At 38.2% G+C, this 22,970-nt stretch overlaps 1 protein-coding gene across 2 annotated transcripts in view; it reads right to left on the bottom strand.

The window, feature by feature from the left end:
• pklr (pyruvate kinase L/R) overlaps nt 1-22,970 on the bottom strand; it is a 34,815-nt gene that overhangs the window by 10,421 nt on the left and 1,424 nt on the right. Inside the window, exons 1-7 of one of the 2 annotated variants that reach the window (XM_061775864.1) lie at nt 19,775-19,922; nt 9,491-9,655; nt 7,584-7,675; nt 7,370-7,501; nt 4,772-4,958; nt 2,559-2,832; nt 915-1,065 (exon numbers count right to left, since the gene is read on the bottom strand). In XM_061775864.1, the coding sequence (XP_061631848.1) occupies nt 915-1,065; nt 2,559-2,832; nt 4,772-4,958; nt 7,370-7,501; nt 7,584-7,675; nt 9,491-9,655; nt 19,775-19,778 (1,005 nt within the window). In that variant the 5' untranslated portion in view covers nt 19,779-19,922. Of the gene's footprint in view, nt 1-914; nt 1,066-2,558; nt 2,833-4,771; nt 4,959-7,369; nt 7,502-7,583; nt 7,676-9,490; nt 9,656-19,774; nt 19,923-22,970 lie in introns of those variants that run through there. The other variant, XM_061775863.1, reaches the window with a different exon arrangement.

The following is a 22,970-nucleotide window of genomic DNA, read 5'->3' as shown; positions in this document are numbered from 1 at the left end:
TGAAAGACGAGATGCCAAAAACAGGTGATTAGCAATTAGTCAACTTCAAATTTTAAATGTCGATGCAGGGTGGTGAAGTCGAGTTATCGACTAGTCGACTAGTCAACCCCTATATCATGTACAGTATGTTCTATTTCTTTCCCATTCAAACATTGTTTTTATTTCATTTTATTGGACATTCAATTAGTCAAAATCTAGTGTAATTAAAATGAGAATTTAATACAATAATTTTCAAATAAATAAAAAAACAATTTATTTTGATTAATGTGAATTATTTTTTAATTGTGAAAAAGAGAATACATTGATAAATAGAATTCTAAAAATAAATTCTTAAAAATTATATATTTTTTATTCTAAATATGGAATGTTAAATTGGCCCTTAAAATATATTTTTGCAGCTGTGTAAATAAATGTGAATAAATTCACAGAGGAGGTACGTTATTGTAGTGTCATTGGACAGTAATCGGCCTAAAAAAATATTTCTGCGGGTGTATGAGTGAAAATAAAAAATAATTCACAGCGTGTTTTTTAAAATGTAATACAAATGTTGATTATTTTAGTAATATGATACCTGTAATTGGCCTGAAAACCTTGTTTGTGAATGAATTACAAAGGGTGTACTTCAACATAATGTGTATATATATATTTTTTAGTCTTATCTGACATTTCTAATCTAATTTAGACTAATCTAAAATCTAATTTATACAGTAATATGAGAGTCGAAATACAAATTAACCAACAGAATGTGTGTATGGTCAATACAAATGTTGATTTGAGTTTTTATTAAACATTAATTTATCCAAATCCTAATTCCATAGTTGTGTGTGACGGTAATTACAATAAAGTCACAGAATGTGTGTGTGTTCATGATATTTAAATACAATACTGCATGTATACAGTAGTCCCACTCTGACCTGCGTGGCACAGATGACAGGCTTGCCAGCCGAGTTGCAGCGGCCAATCATCATCTTCTGGGCGATGAAGACTTTCTCGGCGGGGATCTCGATGCCCAGGTCACCCCTGGCGACCATGACGCCGTCGCTTTCCGCCAAGATCTCCTCAATGCTGACACACATACGAGTGAGGAGCGGGAGAAAGGGCTTAATGTTTGGGATCATACCAAAAATAGAATATGTGAACATAACGTCCTCTCTGACTCACATGGCGATCATCCAAAATGAGCGTGCCGCAGATTAGATAGTTAAGTGAAATATACCAACATAATTGCATAGAGTCAAATATTTATGAGGCCTCCAGGAGTGATCGATTATCGTAAACGCCTGTCGGTGAAGTCAGCGGATAAGTAATGGTGGACGTCAGAGCTTTCTCGTAAATTTTGTCAAGAAACACTAAGTGGTCGCCATACGTCACGTGGACAGACTGTGAGTAGTGAGAGAAAGTGCGAGCTGACAGATGCCGTCACCTCGATGGCAGCTAGCAGGCAGCCATCAACGCTGTTGTCATGAACACTCACGCCCTCGGCTAGTGGCATACACTTCAGTAAATAGCCCATTTCCCCATATGGTGCTCATCATTTACTCAACTGCAGGCTGTTTTTTTTGTGTCTTTTTGTCGACAATGTTTAATAGCCTAACATTAGTTGTTTCTTCGTCTTTGTCACAAACATTTAGGGAAGTTCGGATTTTTGGTGAAATTTCAGGATTTCAAAGAAGGCACAAAAACCCTCACGGGTGAACATTTAAAAAAACTTTTGAAGGCACATGTCCAACCGTTCAATGTTTCAGTACTTTTTGCACACCTTGCTGACCTCTGACAAACACTGATGAACAGAAAAATTCACACCAGGTGTTTGATCGCTGAAAATTTCCATGGATGTCCATAGGGCCGCAGCTATCGAATAGTTTTAGAATCGAGTAATCTACCGTTTATCACATCAATTAAGCGAGTAATCAGATAATAATTGATTTCGAATTAATGTGCATGTGAGGTGCAGGTATATTTTTTGTCCATTTGTGGTCACCATCCTCAAGTTCTACTGTAGTATCTGTGACTGAGGATGTATGGCTTTAAGAGGCCAGCGAATGAGCGTAGAGTTGTAACTAATGTGTCAGTGATCGTAGACGTGCTGTTGTGGTTGCACTTTGTCTTAAGTGTGACATGATCCCAAACATTCTCTGTCTATTACAGATTCTTTCCTCCTGGCTCACCACCGTTGAACAGATAATCACAAGATCAATAGAACAGTTGAAGTTTATATGGGGGTTAAAATTTGCTCGAGTACCAGTTTCAAAATAGTGTGCACACTTGTGGAACCACTTTATCTCACCTGTTAGTTTTTATTATCACTCTCAAAAAGATATTTCCTCCCCCCCCCCCCCTCCCCCATTGCGTTGTACAGGTTATAGGTCACCTTGGTCCATATCACCAAAATCTTGCATTTGAACAGGAGTGTGTGGAATTTTTGTAGCCACTGTACCAAGTGGCACCAACAAGTGTTATTTTTTTCAGCATTTACATAGTCTCTTATCCAGTGATTAATTGAAGCGTGGATATCTTATAGCAAAGTATATACAGTAGTGTCGAATCTGTTGACTCACTTCTGGACTCCTTGGCGACTCTCCACCTTGCTGATCACCTTGATATCCCTCCCCTGCAGCCCCAAGGCTCGCCTCACGTCCCGGACATCCTGCGCCGAACGGATGAAGCTGGCGAACACTATGTCCACGCCCTGCGCCACGCCGAACCTCAAGTCGGCCTCGTCCTGCTCGCTGACCGCCTTCATGCCGATCAGGTCGCAGTCGGGCAAGTTGACGCCTTTGCGGCTGCAGAGCACGCCGTTGGCCTCCACCACCGTGTCCACCCAGTCTGGACCTGCACAAGACCGGGTACGATATGCTGGGTACCTCTGCACAGTCGAACAAGAAATCAGCTTTATATCTAGCAAGCTGTCTGTCCGTCCATCTAGCTATCTATTAACAAATATCTTGTGATGAGAAATGAGCTTTCAACATTTATTTTTGTTTTCCATTATGTATTGTAATAAATAATGCATAATACATAGAGTACATCACTTTTTTTTTTTTTATTCATTATCAAATTTACTCTACCGAGACATTAGCTTTGAACACATTGTATTTAGTCATTATTATTTTCCAGATTTAAGATATAAGATATATTGCATAGTATATAGATTATTTATTTCTTCTAATAAGAACTGAGAATTAAATGTACAGTGGTCCCTTGTGATAGGAGTTATATTCGTTCCGTGACCATGCTTTTATCTCAAAACACTCATATTTCAAAACATATTTCCCTATTAAAATGAATGGAAATGCAATTAATCCATTCCAGTCCCCCAAAAAACACACCAAAAAATTCAAACGTTTTTTAAAAAAAGACAAGTAGCAGTCTATTGTCAAATATAGTCATCAAAACATACAAAAAGAAAAATAGAAGGCAATATAAACTCTCTCTCTCTCTCTCTCTCTCTCTCACTCACTTACACACACACACACACACACACGTCTCTCGTTAGCGGTTTCATTCCAAAAACTTCTGTTTTACATGTCTTTTAATTAGAAAACCTGCACTCAACAGTACGGCATTGTGTATAAACACACAATAATAACATTTGTACCTCACATGACATTCAGTTCTGCTTTAATAACGTTATGCGAGACGATCTGCTTTTGTATGAATCCCCCACATCAATGTCTCGCGTCTTCTGCAGACATATCTCCATAACGTCTCTGCCGTAAAATGTAATTACGTCCACGACTTCAAATTGTTTTAAACACCTGGCTGGCATTATTGTATTTTATTTTTGTTTTATGTTAATTGTTAGCCCATGTGGCTGGTTGTGGTGTTTTCCATCATATGTTTGATGGAGGCTATGTGGTTGTTTCAAATATACAACAGGTCATTCTCTTTGTTTTATGCTTTACATTATCAACTCATCTATTTTTTTTCTAACAAGAAATGAGCTTGAAATGAATATTATTGTTTATTATATTGAATTATTTCTTATATAATGCACAACACCCGCATCCCAAGTGAGGATAAGCAGTTCAGAAAATAGATGGATGGGTGGATATTGCGCAATATTTATTCATTTTCAAATTTCTTTTGAGAAAGTAGCTTTAAAAGCATTTGTCTTCATTTTAATTATGCATTATAATATATAATGCATAATGTATACATGTATTTATTTGCGTTTGTAGAATTGCTGAATTATTTGCATTGTCGAGTTGTCACTTGTTGCTAGGCAGACTTCGCAGGCATATGCCAGCCATGCTCATTGTGCCTGTTTCCTTGGCGACAGAGCCGAGAAAGGGCAAGGAGAGTTGGCAAAAACAGGAAGTGACTGACACACAAGCACATTCACACACACTCTCTCTCTCTCACACACACACATATACACACGCACTCACAGGCACACACGCACACTTAGGAAATTACTTTAAAAAGACATCACTATATTATAAGGCTTATGTGTTATTTATACTCTGTATTAAATATAAAACATGTTAGAAAGTCAAAAACATTTGACTTTTGAAGGACAAGTGGTTCAGTGACCCATCAAATCCAGCAGATGGCCTTGCAGTGAAAACAAAACTTGACGTGTGGTCGAGTAGAACTGTCCAGCAAATCCTGTCGTTCAATCAAACCTCTCAAAACCGTTCGGGTTGTTTAGCCATAGAAGTGGTTTTCGATCAAATTAGATGCTTTCTTACTTCGCTCTTGCAATGGATCACATTAGATTGCTCAGGTGGGCCTAATATTTCGGCCAGTGGCAAGGATTTTTTCGTACCCGTTTCCACAACTTTAAGTCCAATGAGGCCGTCATCGATGTAGATTTTGCCACCCCTCTTCAGGACCTGCGGTAGGCTGGGATAGTCCACCCAGATGGTCTTCCCATCTGTGGCATCCTTGTCACTCTGTGCCGTCACCACACGGACATGGCTGCCCTTTTCCAGCTTCACCTCCTCCTCCACTTTCTTCACAAACAAACACACATGCTGTATCACTTACACGCATCGATTACAGTAACACCATTCTGAGAGTGTCAATTCAAACCGAAAAGCTTTGCTAAAGCTCTTGTTAGCCGCTAACAGCTAGCTATGAAGCTAACTCATTAGACTGAGAATTTTCATGGTCAGTTCATTTGGTGTGTGTGTGTACGTGTTGAAATGACATATGGATTTGTAAAACTTTAGTTTTCCTTTGACTGGGGTGAAAGGATGGACATTTTTACTCACACTTACACTCAGTTGCTAGCATGAGTGACGAAAGAGTCTCAGGAGAAAGCAGTGTGCTTAAATTCATGAGTGCTGATTGGACTGTACCAAATCTCTACAATGTGGAGGGGTGGGGGGGTCTTACTTAAATTATTGGTGGAGGTCAATGAATTTAGTTATGCTCACTACAGTATTTTCATACTTTTGATTAATTATATTTACTTATAGCTCTTATCAATGTAGGACACATTAAAATTATTTTCATTATTATAAACATAATTATAATCACAATTGAAAAAAAAAAATATATATATATATATATATATATATATATATATATATATATATAAATTAATACTAATAATACCAAATGTATTCAGACTACACGAGATGAATACAATACAAGTTACCTTTGGCCTCTACAATTACAAAGGTACTCAAAGTGCTGGCCATTAGCTTCCATACATTTATGTGTATGGCGAGCTCCTGCTTGGGTAACGTTGGTTAGAGTGCCCAATGGGATTGATCCACATGCATTTTCAATTTCTTGTCTAAGGGCCACCAATGTAGTCAGTTTCCTGCAATACACAAAGCATCCCTTTGGGTTACTCTCTAGGGAAAAGTCTGCAGGTGTTAAATCAGGAGAGCGTGTGGGGAACTCGACTGCACCTCTTTGTCCTAGCCAGTGTCCTTGCAAATTCTCATCCAGATAAGCTCGCACGTCTCGGTGGTAGTGTGGCATAGCGTGATATGATGAATTTTTCTTTCAACAAGATGTTGCACCACCAATGAATTAAAAAATATAGACATAAAAATAATAGATAAAGGCACAAAAATAATTACTCTTTCATAATAATCATATTCCCTTGCCAGTTGGCTAGTAGAAGTCACAGGGTTTTACTGCGTTCCACATAAAGCTTATGGGATAAATTTTCAAACCGTATCTGGTTCCTTGCGCTTTAATTTATCCCCCTCAAAAAATCCTCAGTGGAGTTGTATGTGTTTATTGTAGTTTCTTTATTTGTGGTTCAAATGATGCATCGTGTTTACGATGAGGTAAAAAAACCAACTGCTCGATTTAAAGTTGTAGTCAGATGGTGACTCGCTCGTGGCCACAAATCCCATGTGTTAATACTTATATTCTTTCTCCATGGCGATATAACTAAGATAGGAAAGAAGCCGTGTGCAGTGCATCCAGTAATCCAATCAAGACATGAAAAGGTTTCCAACAGGTTGCAGTAATTTAGCGCACAAAGTAGGCGACGTGCAATATAACACACAAGAACATAAGATGGCCCAAAATAGCACAAAACAACACCACCTGTTGCTATTACCAGAAAGATGAATTTCACTAATGGATGCATTAAAGGGAACATCTAATGTAAAATTGACTTTTTAATTGATTGTCTCTGGACTTCCACCTCTGAATTATGTATCAGTGAGATGACCAGCTAGACTAGACGAAGATCCAGAGCCACTTTCAAGTAATGGCTGGATTAGACTGTCTGAAACACTCTCATGCAGAGTCGCTATCACTCAGAAATCCCCTGACCCCCACGGGTGCGACGTCCCCGCCATAATGGCAAACCCAAAAGGTAAGCAGAGCTGCATAGAGCTTTGTTAGACCCACAGCCCAGACGTATAGGAGGTGTTTAGTGATGTGTCCGTGCGCCACATACACATAGTGTAGTGTATGAAGTGCTGCCTGAAAAAGCTTTCATTATCTTTGGGGGCACTCCATTTTTTTACACACTGGGAAAAGCTGCTTCCTTGGCTGTTCAATCCCCTAGCTCCACACCCAGTTGTCATGGTAACGGAATCCGTATTTGCCATTGGCCGAGCAGCTAAACACGATCTGCAGTGGACCCCCTTGACTTGCAGTTCGGCACTCGTGGATTGTACTATTCGCAGATTGTTTTTCTTTTTTCAGTCCAATTATAATGGCCGTCAATTATCCGCCAATTTTCGCCATTCCCGGTCTAGCCCAATCCTTATCTCCGTAAATAGCGGGGGTCCACTGTAATTTCACCAAGAACTATGGCAAAGTGTTCTATATTCCTTAATCTTGATTCCTTGATCGTATTTTGACAAAAGCATGCCACATACACGACATGAAGACATTTTGAAATTGTGTTAAAATGCATACTACATCTACTGTGTCGTATGTTTACCCCGTTCACTAATCCAGTGCGGATCTCTGGTCCTTTGGTATCCAAAGCGATGGCCACGGGACGATAGTACAATGGGTCAGACGTGATCGTCTCCACGGCCTCGCGGACGTTCTTGATGGTTTCGCCGTGGTACTGACAGACAATCAATATACGTTATGAGCATTATGAGTACACAAGTACATTGTGAGTGAACATTGCATGGACACACACACACCTCGTGTGAACCATGAGAGAAATTCAACCGTGCGATGTTCATCCCGGCTTTCACCATCTCCTGGAGTTTGGGAATGGATCGGGAAGCAGGACCTTAGTAAGTCAGGAAGTACATCTTATTTTTACAGCAATTTCCACAAAGACAACTAAAAAAGTGTGTCACATAATAAACATACAATATATCAAATACATTATCCAGACTGGTTACATTTTACTAATAATAAAACAAAAAACAATAAAAACAATAAATCAAATCATAACACATCGGTGCCTTAAAATACAAGTGACTCGATTTGTTTTTCGACCTACAAGCCTTTTTTCGGCCAATTAAAAAAAAAGAAAAAAAAAGAGAAGAGAGAATTACACTCATATTTAAAACAACCAGATAGGAAAGCTACTTAGCCTAATGCTAGCAAACAAGGAAAAGGCTATAGACGAGCTAAGGAATAGCATTGGTGTTGCTGTGTTCTAACTTTTAAGCAACAGATATTTGAACACAAACGGTGGAGCAACACATATAGAGAGACACTATAACAATATTCAGGAGCATATTATTTATCCTCTGGGAAAAACAACTTGTGACTTGCAACATTGTGACTGTCTCCATGTAAATCGTATGGCTGTATTATACTGCCGCCAAGTGGCCAAGGTGCATGCAACAAAAGGAAATGCACAATCACAATGAATTAATTATGATACACAAAATGTTCTAGTCTTTAACTTTCATTGTTATTACTCTATGCTTGTATAAATTACAAAATTATAGAGTGGTATTTTCCTTAGTAGAGAACAAATTACCACAATTATTTTTACGGCCCTGGTCACAGAGCAAATTAAACTTGTATCTCAAAGCACCGCTGTAAATAAAAATCAAAACAAATGAAAAACAATCTGGTCTGGCTGCAATGCTTGCTTAAGCAAATGTAACTGCTTTTTAAATTGGACAAAAACTCAGTCTCATGTTTGAATTTATCCATCCATCCATTTTCTGAGCCGCTTCTCCTCACAAGGGTCGTTTTAATTATGTATAATTAATTTACTTAACCAATCATTGAATAAAATAAGGCGGCACGGTGGGTGACTGGTTAGAGCGCCTGCCTCACAGTTCTGAGGATACGGGTTCAATCCCCGGCCCCGCCTGTGTGCAGTTTGCATGTTCTCCCCGTGCCTGCGTGGGTTTTCTCCGGGCACTCCGGTTTCCTCCCACATCCCAAAAACATGCATTCATTGGAGACTCTAAGTTGCCCGTAGGTGTGCATGTGAGTGCGAATGGTTGTTTGTTTGTATGTGGCCTGCGATTGGCTGGCAACCAGTTCAGGGTGTACCCCGCCTCCTGCCCGATGATAGCTGGGATAGGCTCCAGCACCCCCGTGACCCTTGTGAGGAGAAGCGGCTCAGAAAATGGATGGATGGATAAATAAAATAAAATGTGTATGTAAATATGTAATAAATGAATATATACATATTTTAACTAACCAAATTTTAGCCCAAAACTAAGAAATGCAACACGTTACAGGACACTTGCGAATGTAAACAAAAAAAGAAGAAAAGATGAAAAAAAAAAAAGAGCGGGCTGTATGGTGCCCCTGGACCATACTTTGCCTACCCCTGGTACACCATCTTTAATATATTTAATTTCATCCTTTTTTCTGTATGCATGACGAAAACATCCAGAAGAGGCTGTGCGGGGGACATGACATTATTCAATGTGATGTCATTGTTATTGGCTGAATCAGGGTCCATCTGTCAACAAGTCGAAGCTGTGACAGTTGGCGGACTCCAACAGGAGCGGCGTGCGAGGTTTGTCTGACAAGCTGCTGCTCACTCGTCAGTGAACACAGGCTAACGGAAGACAGCGAAAAGCGAGAGAGCCAGTTATTGACAGCGAGCAGGTGCTGCGGAACTAACCGATGGTGCAGACGATGCTGGTGTTGCGCGCCGTGATGGGCTCCTGGTCGATGTCCAGAAGACACAGGTGCTCCAGGAAGGTGTCGGCCATGCTGGCGTCCAGCTGCTGGTGCTGGATAAAAGAGTCGGGCAGCGTCATGGCCTCCGAGTAGCGTCGGATGCGAGCTGGAGATGTACAGAACAGGGAAATATAGTCAGTGACGGGCTGAGGGCAGACATGAGAGCCCCACCTATGACTATAAATCAAACAGAAAGTGTTTCCTGACCTTTATCGAGCCAAGGCGCACACCATTAAACAAAAAATGTCACAAAAAGTATATGGGTCATTTTCATATAATTCGATCAATAACAGTAAAGACGCCTGTAAAAAAAAATTAATAAATAAAAAACAATCTTATTTTAAAATGTATACGTGTAACTGTCTCCTTTGTTTAAACAGCCACGTTTAAAGCCTATGTTAAAAAAGTTATGGATGACTTAATATTTTAGGCATTCATAGTAAAGGCAATCCTTACCGAGAGAGCAAATGATGGTGGGCCTTTAAAAAACACTTCTTTTTACAATGGTAAGGAAAAAAGTGCATGCACTCACATTCACACCTACGGGCAATTTAGAGTCTCCAACTGATCTACCACGCATGTTTTTGGGATGTGGAGCACCCAGAGAAAACCCACAACTCACGCAGGCACGGGGAGAACATGCAAACCCGACACAGGCGAGTCAGGGATTTGAACCCGGGTCCTCAGAACTGTGAGGCAGACGTGCTAACCAGTGGCCCCTTATTATTATTATTATTAATTCTTCTTCTTATTATTATTATTATTAGGGTTGGTCACGTACCGAAACCTATGGGATGAAATATGTGCCAGGAACTGTATTTGAATCCTTTATATTTGAATTTCTACACCTGAATAATTGCATTCAAAAACTGAATTTGAAAAACATAATTTGAATTTGTATTGTTTAATTTTAAACATTGCAGTTAAAAACTGAATCTGAATAGTATAATTTGAAATTGAATTTATTAATTTGGAAATTGTGCCATGGTTTTAAAGTTTAACTTGTTCAAACCTGTGAGGCCAAATTTCAGCCCTCTAACCTTTGACTTAACAGTTTTGTCTTTGATGGAAAACATCAAAGTCCAAAAAATGTCCAAAAGAAAATGGACAAGGGATGTATAAGGGCTGGACTACAATTCATTCATTTAAACCCCCTAAGTTTATTTGAAACAGTGTTGTCTGTATCGGGATGTGGTGTGAGCTGTTTCTAGCCCTAGGTGTCAGTAAAGCCTAAAAGGCATGGAGTTCAATGTCTGGATGACGTTATGGTGGGGAAAGAAAATGGAAAGACGACTTAGTCACGACGGTGTGATATGTCCTTTCCTATGTTCGAAAGAAAGCACCTTTTTATTTATTTCTGACCGTATGATGCATTCCACAAAGGTTAAGGAGAGTTGGCATAAAGGTGTTATGCCAAAATTACAAAACATAGTCTATATACTCTTTTATTGTATTGTCCCATAGTTTACTTTAATAGTTCTTTGTTGTTGTGTGACTTTTTAGCTAAATTGTTTCCTGGTACTTTCCGTCATACTGTCTCGGTGGCTGTACCAACCTCCCTTTTCTTTCAAGGACAAGATAAGATAACTGTATGAATAGGTCTTTCTTTCTTCTTTCCTCATTCCCCTCCCATTTTTTTCTGTTTAATTAGGCGTTGCTTTCCCATATGTGTCTCAGAGACGGGCAGAGACGCGGGCACCTATAACCGGTCTTGACTCTCTCTTTGCAAAGATTTCTTCTTTTTTGTAATAAAAACACACAAAAGACAAGATTTTTTTTCTGATTTAATTTCCAAAACAAGGTTAAAATACTGTAGCTGGTTAGAAGATCTGACTTTCCAGAGAGTCCCTATGTCATGTGATAAAAAACGAAGGCGATGATTCGCCGAAGACAAGATCTGTGTATCGGCTATCGATTTCTATTCCTTTGAGTCCCCAGATGTCTGTCACAGCTAATTTGAAATTGAATTTGTAGAACTGAATCTGAAATGATCAATCTGAATGTGAAAATATATCATTTGAATTTTCATTGCAGATAAAAAATTGTTGTTATTATCATTATTATTATTATTTGCCCTAAGTATATGTCCACCATATTGGCTGACGTGTCAGTCAGACCAATTGAATTACATTTATGCATTTAGCTTGCATTTCATAGCTGGAAAGGACATGCGACACGTTCATTCGTAAATGTCAAGTGAATGTGAAAATCATAATTAGCATTCATGAGCGTGTCATCATGTTAATACTGTATCTGTTCTTTAATGGATTGTTGGCCACGTGGGGGCAATGAAACAAGCTGGAGGCACGCTTTAAAAACTCTTTTCTATCAGAGGCCATTTTGAATTTATCTGAGGGTCATACTTTATTTAATGTGGATTTTTTTTTTCATGTGGGTCATTTTCATATAATTTGATAAAAAATGGAAAAGACACAAAAAAAAATCTAATTTGGCAGTGGTGAGTTATATTTTGTGGGTTAAAGGTTATTTGTATTTTTTTCTTTATTTATTTTATTTTTATCTGATACTGGGACCCGATCAAATGCTGCCCACGTACGGGCCACAAACCGTAGGTTGCCCGTACCTGTTGTAGCCTATAAATGGAGCAACCCCCCAGGTAGTTACAAATGTAAGATGTTCTAAATCAATAGCCTGTTCCGAGAGCAGCAGCGAGGTTTTGCACATGAACAGAAGCACCCTGAGGGGGATTGACATTTAACTGTAAAGACATTTACATGATGTTTATGCTCAAAGGAAAGGAAACGAATGCACCACTGATACTTGCCACTCAAGTGCTAAAGTTTACATCTCTGGGAGTGACATAACACTACACAAAGGTGACAACATATAAAGACAATTTTATGGGAAGAAAATTTAGTAGGATAGGGGCAGACTATTATATTCATATATATATGCAATACTGTGACGAGGAAAAGTCAGTTTTATGAGAATAACGTAGTAATTTTACAAGGATAAGATCACAATTTAAATAAAAAAGATAAAGTTGTAATGACAATAAAGAAAGACATGAAAATAAAGTCAGAATATTACAAGAAAATGCACCATTTTATGAGGAAAAAAAAGTTGTACTTTCACAAGAATTAAGTCATAATTTTACCAGGATAATATCGCAACTTTAGAAGAACCATGTCGGAATGACAAGAAAGAACAACATGAAAATAAAGTCATATTATTATTATAAAATACATTATTTTATTTTATTTTATTTATTTGTTTTATGTTATTTAATATATAATATAATAAAGTTGGAATTTGGCAAGAATAGATTCACAATTTTATAAGAATTAAAATTATTTGATGGTAATAAAGTTGTTCAAACGTAATTTTTCCAAGAACTGATTTGTAATAATATGAGGAAATAAATTGTCAAAAGGTCACTATTTTCCAAGAAGAAGAAAAAGTTTTTTATGAGAATCAAGTCGTAATACTGCAAGATTAAAGTAGCTATTTTTCAAGAGATTTGTAATGTTGTGATAAAAAATTATTTCATGAGAATTAAGCCATAACATTACAAGAACAACATTTTTTTTTAATGAATAAAGTCTGACTTTTAGGAGAATACATTTGTGATATTGTGAGGGAAAAGTCGTTTTACGAGAATAGTCATAAGATTCAACACATATGAATAAAATAATATATACGCATATTTTAATGTATATATAATATGCGTCTATAATATCTCTTAAGTTTGCAAGAATAAAGTCATAACATGAGGAGAATAGAGATGCATTATTACAAGAATACACTTATAATATTCATGAAGTTTCATGAAGTGGGTGAAGTAATGTTAGGGGAATACATTTGTAATATTGAGGAAAATTCAAAATATTGTGACAAAAAAAAAATTCTTTTTTGCATTTAACAAAGTTCAACAGCAAAGATGGACCTGTAACTTACTAAATGTTCCTAATGCTGCACTGACATTTTCCAATGAGGTCGGTGACTAAGAACAAAAGAAGTTTTATGAGTACTTAAGGTGATAAGAAATTATATCTCTGCTGGAAGATTTGTAATTGGCATCGGGAAGGGCGTGCTGCTTTAACACTACTGACAAACTGGAGCCACCCAACAGCAAGACATGAAATGAGTTTAGCTGCAATTCAAAGCGAAATATCGGCCAAACAACGGTTTGTATCTCCAAAACTCAGAAGCCAGGTCACTCGTATCTCAAGGCATGACTTTAATAGCAAAATATCTTCGAATTACAAATGGATTTTTCATTCCCTCATGAGGACAAGTGGTATAGAAAATGGTTGGATAGATGAGCTCTGTCACGCAAGGAATAGAATTGAGTGGCAGCGCCATGACATCCACTGGAAAGGCTTTCACAGTCAGTCAAGTTTGAAATTTGCACCTCTGTGAATGACGGAAGAGGAGGAAGAAAACGAGGAAGCAGAAGTGAGTGGACTGAACTCTCTTTACTCTCTTCCCTCCAGCTCATCTCTTTTCCCCAAAACCTCCACGTGACCCAGTTTTGCCACACCGCTGCACACATCACTCCGTGTCCCGCTGACATATCCAGTTGTACACACACACACACACACACACACACACACACATCACTCCGTGTCCCGCTGACATATCCAGTTGTACACACACACACACACACACACACTTTCTTTACCTGAGACGCACTGTACACGAGGTCAATGACCCAGTCCTAAGAGAAGAGCACATGCTTTGGAGCAGATAAGAGGTCAAACTAAGAACTAAGACCAACTAAGAACGTACTAAGAACGGGTGTGTTGCAACGGGTCCCATTCTTAAATCAATGCAGGTATGTGTGTGCTTCAAGTGTACATATGTGTGCGCGTGCGCTTGAAGTGTACATACAGTCCCTGAAATAAGTATTTAACACGTCACCATTTTTCTCACTAAATATATATTTCCAAAGGTGCTATTGACATTAAATGTTCACCAGATGTTGGGAACAACCCAAGTAATCCATACTTGAAAGAAAGTAGAACACATAAGATCAGAAATTAAGTTGTGTGTAATAACGTGAAATGACACAGGGAAAAAGCATTGAACACATGAAGAAAGGGAGGTGCAAAAAGGCATGGAAAGCCAAGAAAACACCTAAAATCTATCAATAATCAAACAGCAATCCAGGCCCTTTTTGGTGCAAATGAATATCAGCTGGTTCAGTCCAAATTGATGGCCTACAAAAAGGTCTCATTGCCAAGGTGTGAGTCAAGACACATCTCATGATGGGTAAGAGCAGAGAGTTGGCGCATATCTAAGCTTCTGAATGTTCCAGTGAGCACGGTTGTGGCCATAATACCTAAGTGGAATCAGAATCAGAATAATCTTTATTTGCCAAGTATGTCTAAAAAGCACACAAGGAATTTGTCTCCGGTAGTTGGAGCCGCTCTAGTACGACAACAGACAGTCAATTGACAGAGAACACTTTTGAGACATAAAGACATTGACAAAAACAGTCACTGAGCAATAAAGCGTTGCTAGTTATCTGGTAATGCCGGTACAATTTATTTTATTTTTTTGGACAATTGTGCAAAAAGATGCAGAGTCCTCTAGCACTTAGAGCAGTTCGAATGACTAATCTCGCAATAGTCCGGTGCAATGACCGCCGAGACTTGAAGGAGTGTATGCAGTTTAAAGTGACGAGTGGTGCGATAATCTGGGACAATGTTGATTGTGCAAATGTTGCAGATACTCCTCAGTCAGTGTGCAAATGGAGCAGATGCTACTCTGGCATGAGTGGCCAGTATTGGTCAACAACATATATGCAAATAGTGCAGCGTGGTGAGACTACTACAGTGAGTGCACGAGTAATATATAATTGGCCTATCATACCACCATAAATTTGCCTCGTTCAGGTGCAGATTTGTGACGGAGGAGTGCAAAGAATAATCATAAGAGTTGTCCAAGAGCTAAGGAGCACCTGTGGGGAGCTTCAAAAAGACCTGGAATTAGCAGGTACTGTTTTTACAAGTGGCGGCACGGTGGACGACTGGTTAGAGCGTCAGCCTCACAGTTCTGAGGATCCGTGTTCAATCCCTGGCCCCGCCTGTGTGGAGTTTGCATGTTCTCCCCGTGCCTGCGTGGGTTTTCTCCGGGCACTCCGGTTTCCTCCCACATCCCAAAAACATGCATTAATTGGAGACTCTAAATTGCCCGTAGGTGTGACTGTGAGGCTCCAGCACGCCCACGACCCTAGTGAGGAGAAGCGGCTCAGAAAATAGATGGATGGATGTTTTTACAAGAAAAACATTGAGTAATGCACTCTGCCGCCATGGCCTGTATGCACGCTCACCACGCAAGACCCCATTGCTGAAAACAAAATTATGTCAAAGCTTGCTTAAAGTTTGCTGAACAACGTTTGGACAAGCCAGTTAAATACTGGGAGAATATAGTTTGGTCTGATGAGAGCAAAATTTAACTCTTTGGATGCCATAATGCACACCACGTTTGGAGGAGAAATGGCACTGCACATCAACCTAAAAACACCATGCCAACAGTGAAGTTCGCAGGTGGGAACATGATGGTGTGGGGCTGCCTTTCAGTAAATGGTACTGGTAAACGTCACATTATTGAAGGATGAATAGGCAAATGTACCGAGACATTCTTGACAAAAATCTGATGCCATCTAGGAGGAGGATGAAAATGAAACAAGGGTGGACATTTCAGCAGGATAATGATCCAAAACATCGTGCCAAGGAAACTCTCAATCGGTTTCAAAGAAAAAAAAAAGTAAAGCTGCTAGAATGGCCCAGCCAATCACCTGACTTGAATCCAATCGAAAATGTATGGAAAGAACTGAAACTCAAGGTCCATAATAGAAAAACCTTACAAGATTTGAAGACTGCTTGTGTGGAGAAACGGCGCAAACTCACACCAGAACAATGCATCCGACTACTATCCCCAAACAGGAGGAGTCTTGAAAACAAGGGCTTTTGTTCAATGTATGAAATAAATACCAGTTGGTGTGTTCAATACCTTTCCCTTGTGTCATTTCACATTATCACTCAACTTAATTTCTGATCTTATTTGTTCTACTTTCTTTGTATGTATGGATTACTCGGGTTGTTCCCAACATCTGGTGAAAATTTCATGTCAATAGCACCTTTGGAAATATATTTAGTGAGAAAAATATACCCTATACCATCACAGATGCTGGCTTTTGAACTTTGCGACCATAACAGTCCGGATGGTTCTTTTCCTCTTTGGCCCGGAGAACACAACGTCCACAATTTCCAAAAACAATTTGAAATGTGAACTCATCGGACCACAGAACACTTTTCCACTTTTCATCAGTCCATCTTTGATGAGCTCAGGCCCAGAGAAGCCGCCGGCGTTTCTGGGTGTTGTTGATAAATGGCTTTTGCTTTGTATCGTAGAGTTTCAAGTTGCACTTACGGATGTAGCACCGAACTGTATTTACTGTCATTGGTTTTCAGAAGTGTTCCTGAGCCCATGTGTTGATATCCTTTACACATTGATGTTGGTTTTTGATGCAGTGCCACCTGAGGGATCGAAGGTCACGGGCATTCAATGTTGGTTTTCGGCCTTGCCGCTTACAAGCAGTGATTTCTCCAGATTCTCTGAACCTTTTGATGATATTATGGACCGTAGATGATGAAATCCCTAAATTCCTTGCAATTGTACTATTTTCTCACGCACTTGTTCACAAAGAGATGAACCTCGCCCCATCTTTGCTTGTGAATGACTGAGCAATTCAGGGAAGCTCCTTTTATACCCAATCATGTCACCCACCTGTTCCCAATTAGCCTGTTCACCTGTGGGATGTTCCAAACAGGTGTTTGATGAGCATTCCTCAACTTTCTCAGTCTTTTTTGCCACCTGTCCCAGCTTTTTTGGAACGTGTTGCAGCCATAAAATTCGAAGTTAATGATTATTTGCTAAAAACTATCAATTTGAAGATTAAATATCTGACATCTGCCCATGCCCTTGTTAAGCATTGGCTTGGCCCTACTTACTGGACTGCTTGAGGTAAAAAAATAAATAAATAAATAAATATGAAATACATAGAAATATATAATGTAATTAGCAATTTAATTCATCAATTTTCAATCTGATGGGCCTGTTAATGTCCCACAACAATTACAGAAATAAAACTTTGACAAGTTATAAAAAAAAAAGCCACCAAATAAATTAAATCAACCACAAATAAAATAATAAACATATTTTCTTCCATTTATTAATCAATGATCAATCAACCGATCCTGTTTAGCACCACGGGGGAAAGTACATTAGTAAGATCGCCATAAATAAATGACATAAAATTAATAAGTAAAATGGGTATATATACTGTAAATACATTAGCCATAAATAAAATAACAAATCCCTCTATTCATCAACCAAGTTCTCCTGATCCTGTACAGGGTCATGGTGGGGAAAATACATGAATACCAAATAAATAGAGAAAAAGATCACAAGTGAAAACTTTAAGCACCAAATATATATATATATATATATATATATATATATATATATATATATATATATATATAAAATGTCATTATCTCTCATTTGAACATATATTCCCAAACGTTTATTGAATGTTGTTAAAAGGTAATGGAACACAGTGGTAAACATGACCCTGTCCCAGCTTTTTTAGAATGTGTTGCAGCCATAAAATTCTAAGTTAATGATTATTTGATTTGATTAAGAAAGTTGATCAGTTTGAACATTAAATATCTCGTCTTTGTAGTGTATTCAATTAAATATAGGTTGAACATGATTTGCAAATCATTGTATTCTGTTTTTATTTATGTTTAACACAACGTCCCAACTTCATTGGAATTGGGGTTGTAGGAGAACTGTTTTTATTAACTTATTTGGGAAATTGTTTTGTTTAAATTTGATGTGCAATACATTTTGACTGACTCATTTAAGTACAGTTTCTGATACATCAGTGCAGTTTTAAAGTTCAAACTCTGCATAATGTTAAAGTTGCTTACAATTGTCACGGTACTATATTTTAATGTTGTGCATGACAGTGGTGCATGGAGAGCTAGGTGTAGGTGGTACTTCGTGTAAAAAGTTTGAGAACTTCTGGAATGGATGAGGATAGACTCCAGCTCACCCGTGACCCTAACGAAGACACGCATCATCGGCATACGACTCACCTTTAACAACTTTCTTTCTTCACTAAACGAAACTCTACACATCTGACCGCATCATAAAGTGACTATTTTTACTTTATTATAGTTTTATTATCCAAAGCTCAACTTCTTTTTACATTAGTTTGACAGTTAATTATGTTTAAAAAAAGTGATCATCAAATCATAGATCATCAAATCACCTTTAACACCTTTTCCGTTTTCACTTCTCTAAATGCATAACCAAGGAGTTGTTTTATTGTAGTTTTATTTTACAGTGCATAACATTTTTTTTACACTTATGTGAAAGTTAACAGCTTGATCATAGAACTGATTATTTCCCAATGTGAAAAAATGATTCAGAGGCCGACCAGCGTTCCAGAAAATTAAGATCACACAAATACAGTGGTGCTTTGGGACACGAGTTACCTGAATTACAACTTTTTCGAGATAAGAGGGCCGATTTTTTGCTTTGACTTGCTAGCAAAAACTTGAGGTACGAGCGCAGTATGGCGGCAGTGAACTCATCAGTTTTTGAGGTGTTTAATGCCACTCCCAGTTGAAGATTACAGTCAAACTACACATAAGACAAAGTGAACTGCACCTTGTGTATTTAAAACAAGCCAGATAAATCCACTAGCTTAATGCTAACACACAATTCAAAACAGCATAGACAGGCTAACGAATTGCATCTACTGTATGTAGTGGTATTATAACGTTTTAGGCAACGGACACATGTATACAGACGACATAAGAATACTCACAGGCCTATATTCTTTATCTTCTGTGAAAAACAACTAACAATGCGGCAGCTTACTTATTCACTTACAGTATATTTAAACTCTTCTTCATTCATGCATGTGAATGAATATTATACTGCCCCCAGTGGACAAGTCGCACACACCAGCACGAGTCTGCTGGAACGCATTAATGGCATTTCCACGCTGAGTGTTTTGACTTACAAGCCTGGTCACCGAACAAATTAAACTCGTATCACAAGGCACCAATGCGTAAAAAAACATATATATGATATATTGCAGCTATCGTTGGGTTCATAGCCACGTCCGCATGATAGTATATATAAAAGCCATGATACAAAAAAAATCTGAATCACTCACCCATTTTACACCACCAAGCCTCTTATGGCTTTAGTTGATTTTTCAAATCTAAATATGATTGTAGTGTGGATGTTTTCTAAACGTCTCCTCTGCCTTAATGCTTGCGTCTACTCAGCTCACACACTTGTCATAATGGAAGTCATATGACCACGCCTCCACCTGCCTCTTTCATTGACCCTCTGAACCTCCACTGCGCACACACACACACACAGACACACACACGTCAAGAAAGGCCAGCTGGTTCTGGGTGTGAAGACTGTAAAAATGGTTAAAAAAAAAAAATAAAAAAAAAAACCTTAGCTAATACATTGATTTAAAAAATTAAGTGTGGTGAAGTTCAATGTGACATTTGTCTATTTGAGGCATCACTGCGGTATTACGCAACTAACACGTAACCTGGCACACATACACTGAAGGTGACACGCAAAAGATCTGTGAGATAATGTGTAACCCTCCCATTCAAAGGTGAGTGGGTAAACCTCTACAGTAATAGCTTAATAGCTTATAAAGTAAGAGCCTTTGTCATGTGTATAATGATATACTTGACGTAAGAACCTTTGTCAAGTGTATAATGACAGATTATTTTTCTTTCTAAACATTTGAAACATCTTCAAGATTAACTTTAGTTCTTGAAAAAAGTTTTATAATTGGTGTCCCAGCATATAATACAGTTGGTATGTATGGTTGTCAAGCAATCATGACAAGGGTTCCAAAGGGGAGGAAAACTTCTCAAAATTATGAGGAATTTCTCTAGTAACTTTCCATGCTGGGTAATATTCAATATTATACAATATTATTTTTAATTGAAAATTTGCTCTTTTTTATTATATACAAAAAAAAAACAATCACTGTTAGACACTTCTGTAAATTCTACAGTTATTTACCACATACCATAGAGTAAAATATTTTAAAGTGATTATTCAGTAATTACAGTAGTTTCCACTGCATCATGGGATTTTGTTTGACGTCACACAGGGAGTGTGTATTTTGTAGCAGAAGCTGCATGGCTCCCAGCATGAATTGCACCATGAAATGTTGAACCTTTGCCGTAATAAAGACATTAAACCTTAATGTTCCTGAACGATCAGGATTATTGTAACATGAATAAGTGTGTTTATGTGACCTGTAGTTTGTTGAATGTGTGTCTTATTTAACTCTCCCTTTACATTTTATATTGCACTTTGTTTTCATGAAACCCTGACTGTGGGTTGTGTGTGATAGAGTGACATCCCGGTCAGTTCAGCTCTATGCTAAGGGACGCATAGGTCACTGTTATCTGGTGACTTACTAACTGTATTAGAAACAAGTGTGAACTTTCTTGTGATTATTCAATTTGGCCGACCAAAGGAGCTCCCATTTTCCTTGTGTGATTGGCACCACAATGTATAAAAACATTTTTAAAAACTATACAGAAACTCTCTGTTTATAGTGTGTGAGACGTCAACCAAAATCCCATGATGCAGTGGCAACTATACTTAATTAAAGTGTAATCACTTTAAAGTATTTCACTGCATGGTATGTGGTAAATAACTAGAATTTACAGCAACGTCTTAGTGTACTCTATCTATGTTCCCAATGCACTGTAACATTCATGGCGCCACAGTCTTTTAGGATTTCGGTGTAAATAAGATGCGTATACAACAAGAGACACATGCAAAAATGCTGAACACTAACAATGTAGCATCATTGCAGAAAAGCATTGATGTACATGCTTCTATTATATACATCTGGGTTTGGTAGTAGCAGTACATTCCCACTGGAAGAAGGTCATTGGAGAGATCAATAGACAGGAGCCAATTGCTGCTTTCAGTGTGTCACCTGATTCAAGCTAATCAACAGTGTTGCCAGTATGTCACTTACGTTCCTATGTAATGTTAAAACCTTATGAAATGTCTCACAGTGATAAACATGAAAAAAGAAATAGTTTTTAAAAAAATGCTAATTTTCTTTCAAATTCAATAAATACACAAATATTTGTAAATACATGTAATTAATACGACATAAATAAAATTAATATGCAATAAATACAATTGTTGTAAAATAAGTACAATTAATCTGAAACAATTTATATGAACGACAGGAGATTATGAAATAAAATTACATAAAAATAAAGTAAAATCAAATAAGCATTAAATGAAAATATTTGTGAAGCAAGATATTTAATGTTCAAACCGATAAACTTTATTGTTTTTAGCAAATAATCATTAACTTGAAATTTTATGGCTGCAACACGTTCCAAAAAAGCTGGGACAGGGTCACGTTTACCACTGTGTTACATCAACTTTTCTTTTAACAACATTCAATAAACGTTTGGGAACTGAGGACACTAATTGTTGAAGTTTTGTAGGTGGAACTCTTTCCCATTCTTGCTTGATGTACACCTTCAGCTGTTCAACAGTCCGGGGTCTCCATTGTCGTATTTTACACTTCATAATGCGCCACACATTTTCAATGGGAGACAGGTCTGGACTGCAGGCAGGCCAGTCTAGTACCTGCACTCTTTTACTACGAAGCCACGCTGTTGAAACACGTGCAGAATGTGTTTTGGCATTGTCTTGCTGAAATAAGCAGGGGTGTCCATGAAAAAGACATTGCTTGGATGGCAGCATATGTTTCTTCAAAACTTCTATGTACCTTTCAGCATTAATGGTGCCTTCAAAGATGTGTAAATTACCCATGCCATTGGCACTAACACAGCCCTATACCATCACAGATGCTGGCTTTTGAACTTTGCGACCATAACAGTCCGGATGGTTCTTTTCCTCTTTGGCCCGGAGGACACGACGTCCACAATTTCCTCAAAAATTTGAAATGTGGACTCGTCGGACCACAGAAGACTTTTTCACTTTGTGTCAGTCCTTCTTAGATGAGCTCGGGCACAGAGAAGCCAGCGGCGTTTCTGGGTGTTGTTGATAAATGGCTTTTGCTTTGCATAGTAGAGTTTCAAGTTGCACTTACATATGTAGCGCCGAACTGTATTTACTGACATTGGTTTTCTGAAGTGTTCCTGAGCCCATGTGGTGATATCCTTTATACATTGATGTCGGTTTTTGATGCAGTGCCGCCTGCGGGATGAAGGTCACGGGCATTCAATGTTCGTTTTCGGCCTTGCCGCTTACATGCAGTGATTTCTCCAGATTCTCTGAACCTTTTGATGATATTATGGACCGTAGATGATGAAATTCCTAAATTCCTT

This window comes from Phyllopteryx taeniolatus, chromosome 6 (assembly GCF_024500385.1).
Source record: "Phyllopteryx taeniolatus isolate TA_2022b chromosome 6, UOR_Ptae_1.2, whole genome shotgun sequence".
NCBI lineage: Eukaryota > Metazoa > Chordata > Actinopteri > Syngnathiformes > Syngnathidae > Phyllopteryx > Phyllopteryx taeniolatus.
This window is presented reverse-complemented; position numbering and strand designations above follow the sequence as displayed.